General features: G+C 45.5%; 2 protein-coding genes across 3 annotated transcripts; one reads left to right on the top strand and one right to left on the bottom strand.

Moving 5' to 3' along the window:
* Window positions 1–697: 697 nt before the first annotated feature.
* Window positions 698–3,905, top strand: LOC123189618 (uncharacterized CRM domain-containing protein At3g25440, chloroplastic). 2 transcript variants are annotated; one of them, XM_044602073.1, is made up of 4 exons: window positions 698–1,074; window positions 1,675–1,984; window positions 2,332–2,739; window positions 3,149–3,905. In XM_044602073.1, the coding sequence occupies exons 1-4, from the start codon at window positions 926–928 to the stop codon at window positions 3,728–3,730; spliced, it is 1,449 nt and encodes a 482-aa protein (XP_044458008.1). In that variant the 5' UTR covers window positions 698–925; the 3' UTR covers window positions 3,731–3,905. The 2 variants fall into 2 exon arrangements, with proteins under 2 accessions (XP_044458008.1, XP_044458009.1); XM_044602074.1 differs by having other exon boundaries at window positions 700–1,074; window positions 1,691–1,984.
* A 327-nt stretch (window positions 3,906–4,232) lies between these two features.
* On the bottom strand, window positions 4,233–5,688 carry LOC100682429 (B-box zinc finger protein 24). Its single transcript, XM_044602075.1, has 2 exons — window positions 4,806–5,688; window positions 4,233–4,714 (listed from the first exon to the last, which is right to left on the bottom strand). Exons 1-2 carry the CDS (start codon window positions 5,313–5,315, stop codon window positions 4,460–4,462), a joined length of 765 nt encoding a protein of 254 aa, XP_044458010.1. The 5' UTR covers window positions 5,316–5,688; the 3' UTR covers window positions 4,233–4,459.
* Window positions 5,689–6,922: the final 1,234 nt, after the last annotated feature.

The raw sequence follows: 6,922 nt of genomic DNA, 5'->3' as shown, positions 1-6,922 counted from the left end.
GAAAAGTAAAAAATGTCGGTAATGTACAAACTGTATTAAAAAAGTTAGTCACCAAAGGTAATTATTTGGAAATATATTAATCATCTCATTCAAAAAAATTTAACTGGTAAAAAAATTGTTCCCAATGTTTGTGAAGATCTAGAACAGATATTTTAACATTTTAACGCGAAAACATAAGTTTTGTAAAATGTTCATATTGTATAAAAAGTATTAATCATATATTTACAACATTTTAATCGTGTATTAAAATGGTACTGATATATACAAAAACTGTACAATGTGTATGACAAACGTAGTCATTAAACATAGTTTTGTAAATTCTAATCAAGCGCTTCAAAAATCTGAAATATATGAAAATATATACAAAAGTAACAACTCATGAACGAAGAAAAATGAAAAGCCCTGAAAAAATCGTGAAAACCCATGCGGAAACGAAGAAAACCAAAAAACCCGAAGAATATGAACAAAACTAAGAAACAAATAAATAAACAAAACGAAAAACAAAAAATAATAATACGTGGGGAACAAAAAGCTTCATGCGAGACTATCTTTGGACTCGTGTTGAGCGAGATATAGTCGGCAGTCGCAGTAAGCGTCATATAGGGTGGACCCCAACAACATCCCAGTCCAGTGGGCCAGTGCATTTCGTTTCTCCGCTTTGTTTCGCCTTTCTGCGGCCCACGCTAGCGAGGCGTCGTCCCCGTTCTTCCTCCCCGCAGGATTCGCGCACGCTCAGTGTCCACTCGCCGAGTCGCCATTCACCACGCCCGCATGCGTACCGGCACAGCACCTCAGCTACCGCGCGCGCCACGCCGGCTCTCCATATGAGCCGGCCCGTGCGCTACCCCAGAGGCCCCGAACCATCCACCCAAGCACGCGCGCACGGGCTCTCTCGAACTCTCGCCGTACGGTGCTACGGGCGCGCATGGCCGGTCGACTCCTCTTGCTCCGGCAGGCCACAAGGAGGTGGCGCCTCCAGCGTACACCACCTCCGCCCCCTTGCCCCTCGTCTGGCAGCGTAGATGCGACGGCGCCTTCCCACGGAACAATGAGGCTCAGCGCACCACCTCCGCCGTAAGACACAAATCTGTCGATTCCTTTCTTGCCCGTTGATTCTTATTCCGAGTTGTAAATGAGGTTTAGTGAGCGATTTTCGGGAGGTTTTGGTCACCAGGGCTTCAGGCTTGTGCTATTGATGCAGTAGGTTTGCTCCGAAACAATAGTGACTTTGAGGTGTTCGATGAAATGCCAAAGGCATGAACTGTTTCATCTATGTTATGCTTTTGCTTTTGTGGTTTAGTGTACTTGTGTGTGCACGCAAGCTGACGAACACGTCGAGCTCTTGAGTGTGGTTCTCGCTAGGCAAATACTCCCTCTATTTTTATTTACTCCCCATATTAGGTTTGACCGAAGTCAAACTTTACAACATTTACAGTAACAAATCTATATGATGTGAAAATATATTCAATTATGAATCCAATGGTATTGATTCGGTGGTGTGTATGTTAATATAGTATTCTACAAACTTGTTGAAACTTTATAAAGTTTCTTTTTTTGCGAATGAAACTTTATAAAGTTTGACTTTAGATAAATCTAATATGCGGAGTAAATAAAAACAGAGAGTGTACAATAATGTAACAATTCTGTTATTTCAGAGTTCTGATGCTGTTGTAGTTATACTTTTCACAAGGTTTTTTACCAAGACGACAGGTTCTTCAGTTGGCCACGAAGTTATAACCTTCAAACATGCCGTTCTGTCCATACCAGTCGACCTGTTAATAGTCAAAATCAAGATACGGCAACGGGTCCACAAAATACTGGGGCCATGGTATCCGTTGATGATTCTGGCAAACCAAAAGCGAAGAGGAAAAAACTTAAAGGAAAGAGGGCCGTAACAAGGTTTTTGAAATCCTTGAGATGGAAAAAGGAAAGGGAATTTCAGAGAATGACCGCTGAGGAGAAGATTTTGAAAAAATTGAAGCTAGTAAGTTGTTATAGACTTGTATCTTTATGAAGATTTTTTCAGCCATAAAAGAATGATCCGTGTCAGAAAAAAAAGCATAAAAGAATGAAGTTTGCTTGACTTTCACTTGACGTAGCATGGTTTTCTAATACCGCTGGTCAGTATTGTCATGTAAGGTATATTACTGCAAGCTGAATTTCCACCCTTGAGGTGGGCTATCTTATTAGATTTTTAAATCTATGTTTGTGATGTTGCTCTCACATTACGATGAATCTACGTGTTTCCTTTTTATGAACTCTGTTGTGAAAATTTTCTTGTAAATATATTGTTATACGGTTGGCTTTTTCTTATATATTTTTCACTTAAAGGCTCGAAGGAAGGAAGAACGACTTCTTGCAGCTTTGAAGAAAATTGAGCCAAATGATCCTTCAGAACCCACACATGATCCTGAGGTTCTTACACCTGAAGAACACTTCTACTTCCTCAAGATGGGCCAAAAAAGTAAAAATTATGTGCCTGTTGGAAGACGTGGAATTTACCAGGGAGTGATCTTGAACATGCATTTGCACTGGAAAAAGCACCAAACCCTACAGGTAATTGTGAAGACATTCACACCAGAGGAGGTCAAGGAAATTGCCTCAGAGTTAGCAGTTCTAAGTGGTGGTATTGTGCTCAGCATTGAAGAAGGAAATACAATTATTATGTACAGAGGAAAAAACTATGCACAGCCACCACCCGAGATAATGTCACCAAAGGTTGCACTTCCTAGAAAGAAGGTATGTTCTATCTCTGCTATCATGGTCAAGATATCAATGTATGTACAATGTATGAATTGTGAAGCGAGGTTATAAAAACACGCACAAAAACTAGCAAAAGACCGGCTTCAAGATTTCAAAGAAAGACAAGCTCAGTAAGATCCTCCTGATTTATGCAAAAGCCTTAATAAGATACCAATTTATCATTCATCACCTAGGTTTAGAACATAACAACAAAAGGCATAGTCAGCCAATTATTTTCAGTTGGTAGGAAGGGTATTCTGTATTCTAGTCAGGAAGTCAGGATCAAATAGATCCAATATAAACAGACATGCAGGATGAGAATGAATAAAGGATAACTAATACACTGTCCTGTTATACCTTTTAGTGTTAGTACCCTGCTTTCTCTAAATCTAGCATTTCTAATCAGGCACTGGACAAATCAAAGTATAGAGATCGCCTCCGAGCTCTTAGGCGGTACATTCCCAGGCTTGAGCAGGAGCTTGAATATCAGCACGCCCTGACGAAGTTAGCTGGAGGCCTTATAGGACAAAGTGCGGCGAAAGACATTGCTTTTATTTCAGACTCTACAAACAGTGTGTCCGTGAATAAAGATTCTTCTAGCTCAGTTTACAACAGAACTGTATCCGAACTCCTGTCAGAAAATGTAGAAAGGTCTGAGAAGTTGGGGGATGAAAATTCTGAGGTTGATGATGATTCAACTTCGGAGTCTATCACATATTCAGAATCCGAGGATCTCTCTGACATGTTTGAGACAGATTCAGAGGAGCAAGCAGAAGATAGCAAGGAGCGCCCTTTGTATCTAGATAGGCTGGATAAGTTTCTCCCAGAAAAAGTCGATAATGAATCAGATGATTTTGAGGAGCATCTGCGGAAGATTGCTTCACTCTCTGACAAGGCAGATTCACCCGCAAAAGAACTGAAAATCTCCGAGCTTGATGAGATCGATAAAATATTCCTAAGAGCTAGTTCATTGCTGAAGAAAAGGTGACAGTCAAATTAATTTGTATACGATTTGCTTGAGCTTTTCTAGCCAAACATTTATGTGCAATTTGCTTGGATCTTCCAAAAAGAACTGAGAAATACTGGTAAGTGGTCACAGACTCTCAAACACTGAGCTGATTCATAAATCTTACTGAAGAGCATCCACCATTTTCGCGGCTTCATTTTCTTACTGCAATCTAGCGAGCTCCTGTGATGTTGCATAATTAGTAACCTGAAATATCGCAATCAAGTTATGGTGCGTGCTTACATGATTTTGTTTGCTTGGCGACATGTGGTTCGTCAGTTGGTGTTAAGCAGTAGCCATCCTATGTAGTACTTGTTGATTTCCTTTTTGTTCATTCATTGTTGTAGAAGAGCCATTATCCCAGGCTGCTGTGCACGGTGATTACAGTACTATATTGGCTGTAGTTCAAGCATGCTGTGCACGGTGATCTTCCCTATGCATTATGATCGCCTCTTGTTTACAGGTGGTTGAATTTTCCACAGTATAAACCTTAAAAGCAGTACATGTTTTCCACAGTATATTACACTTATAAACCCATCTCGTTTCTGAAAGTATTTCCCCGAATCGCCTTGCAATTTCATATTTTCCACGGCAACTAAGCGATCGGCACAAAAAGATGGCAGAATCCGTTTGCATACATGCACACACGCGTATTAGTTTACTACATAGTGCATCACACATAGTACGACCTATATATTCAGTTCAGATATCTCATCCAAGATCGGGAACGAGGAGGTAGTCCTCGTCGTCGTCGTCGGGCATCTCCACCCTCGCCTTCTTGCTCTGGCGCGCGCCGGCTGCCTTGTAGAAGCCGGTGTTGCTGGCCGGCTGCGGCGAGGCGAAGAGTTCGGGCACCTCCGCGGCGGTTCTGCCCCACTTTGGTGCCGGCGCCTGGTCGTCGTGGAACAGGTCGATGTCGGCGAACCACTCCAGCTCCTTGAACCCGAGAGGAGACGGAGAACCCTTCTGCAACAGCAAACCGATGGAGACACGTTGAGATGTATCCATGGAGATAGCAGGGAGACAGTGGTACGTGGTTTGTTGCCTAGCTCCTTGCCTTGTCGCTGGACTCGTAGTCGGAGAACTGCAGGAGGTCCTCGACGGCCCAGCCAGACGACGGCAGGAACGGCGAGGACGGCACCTCCTGCGCTGCGGCGGAGACCGGTGCCGCCCTGGGGACGGCGGCGGTCGGCGGCGCCTTGGGCTTGGAGGGCGGCGGGTGGGTGTCGGCGTGGGCGCTGCAGACGGAGCTGAAGCCGACGCGGATGCCGGTGGCGATGTAGCGCTGGTGGTTGGCGGAGAGCGTGCCCTGGACGTGGATGGAGTCGTCGCAGTCACGGCAGAAGAGCGCCCTGTCGTCCACGCAGAAGACGAAGGCCGGCTTGTCCTGGCACACGTCGCAGCGCGGGAGGCCGGGGGCGGCCTCGAGCGGCAGGCGCTGGTGCTTGCTGGCCAGCTTGTTGGCGGCGTGGATCTGCACGTCGCAGCGCGCGCACAGCGCCGCCTCGTCTGCACAGCACACCACCGTCGCCGCCGCGCCCTCGCACGCGTCGCACTGGATCCTCATGCCTTCACTTCCTGGCTTTGGTCGCTCGCTCTACGGCTCAGCTCAGCTCAGCTCAGGCTTCACGTGCGTGCGTCGATCAGCTACTGGTCGAGAAATGATGGGAGATGGGAGTGGAGAGGCGACGGCGAGGAACGAGCGGCGTATAAATTGCTGCGACGTGCACGGGCGCGCACGCTGGAGCTTCGTGTGGACGAGAGAGGCCCTGCAGTTAGGCGACGGCCGGTCACTGATGAGCAGTGCCTCTCGCCGCGACCGGGAATTTGATTTGGCTTCGATTTGATTTTGGGTGGACGGGGACGGCGGGGCGGGGGCCCTCGGAGACGGCGAAATCTCGCGGGAACTGAAGGTTGGGAAATTGTGCGGTGGCGCTGAGCTGAGCTCCCCTCCCACTCCCAGTTGTCACGTTGCGGGCTCGCGGCGTGTGAAGCAGGACTCCGAATGTGATGTGGGAGATCTTTCTTTCGTTTGCGGTTTGGGCGGGCTCTCGTGCATGCACGAACGGGGAGACGCTAACGTCAAGTCGCGCATCACGCACCGGTGTAATTGCTTGCTGTGGTACTTTCGTGATAATCGACTGGTTGGTCTGCTCTCGTAGTACTACCTCCGTTTCAATTTATAAATCTTATGCGTATACCTAGGTTGCTAATTTTATCACCTTAATATAAATTATATAATACAAAAATTATACGGTTTGAAAATAGAGCATCTGAAGTTTATATTAATATATTTTTATTGATGAAGCACGGACTAGCGAGATGCTAATTCGCGCGCGTAGACGGCCCGATCTTTCACGGCGATGCTTGATCAATAGTTCTTCCCCCTGTTCCTCCTCGCAACTTCCAAGAATAATTTTCACCCGCGTACAAAAATACACGAATAAAAATAATGACCCCCCTGGATCAGCACGTAGGTGTCGATGTGATGATCAACCCTCCGTCGCTAGTAAATTTCCACGATGGGAAAGTCACAGATGATACACAAGATATGATCGCCCGAAACTCGGACGTTTTACTGTGTTGTTCATAACTCACGAATAAACTCTAAAACTAATCTCCCCGTATATGGCCGGAACTAGCCTATTATATAGGCGACACACAACCCTACGTAACCAACTAAAACTTAAACGGACTCTTCTGCCTTATCTCAACTAATTGAGGATTCTTCTAATTAATGATCCGGCAAGATCTTCTTACCAACTAAACTAAACGCACATGTTTGGACTCCATAAAATATTAGACTCAGTTTACCTACCTAAATCTATCCATATTGGCAAGGACCCAACAAATAATCTACATGGAGGTGTACGAAACGTGGGCGTTATTTCTTCTGGCTTTGGTTCTTCTATGTTTGTACGTGTTAGCTTCTTGCTCCATATTGGTGGCATCTTCGTAGACGGTTGTGTAGGTTGGTCTCTATACAAGATCTTCCTTCTGTTATTTACTTGACAGTAGTTTTGCTTCGGTTCTGGTCGCGGACCACAAAGCACACGTAGCTTGCCATCCTTTCCACAACTAATAAGTTGTCCTTTGGCTATGTCTGTCATCTTGTCCTTCGTCACGGCCACATAGTCATTTCTTGATGTACTTGGTATTTGTAGGTTCGTATCA

The sequence above is a fragment of the Triticum aestivum genome, chromosome 2A (assembly GCF_018294505.1).
Source record: "Triticum aestivum cultivar Chinese Spring chromosome 2A, IWGSC CS RefSeq v2.1, whole genome shotgun sequence".
Taxonomy (NCBI): Eukaryota; Viridiplantae; Streptophyta; class Magnoliopsida; order Poales; family Poaceae; genus Triticum; species Triticum aestivum.
The sequence above is the reverse complement of the archived record's forward strand: the minus strand, read 5'-3'. Positions and strand labels throughout refer to the sequence as shown.

Coding starts and splice junctions, on each gene's coding strand:
- LOC123189618 (XM_044602073.1), top strand. CDS start 926: ATGGCCGGTCGACTCCTCTTGCTCCGGCAGGCCACAAGGAGGTGGCGC. Junction 1,985..2,331: donor TTTTGAAAAAATTGAAGCTA/GTAAGTTGTTAT, acceptor TTTCACTTAAAG/GCTCGAAGGAAGGAAGAACG. Junction 2,740..3,148: donor TTGCACTTCCTAGAAAGAAG/GTATGTTCTATC, acceptor ATTTCTAATCAG/GCACTGGACAAATCAAAGTA.
- LOC100682429 (XM_044602075.1), bottom strand. CDS start 5,315: ATGAGGATCCAGTGCGACGCGTGCGAGGGCGCGGCGGCGACGGTGGTG. Junction 4,715..4,805: donor ACTACGAGTCCAGCGACAAG/GCAAGGAGCTAG, acceptor TTGCTGTTGCAG/AAGGGTTCTCCGTCTCCTCT.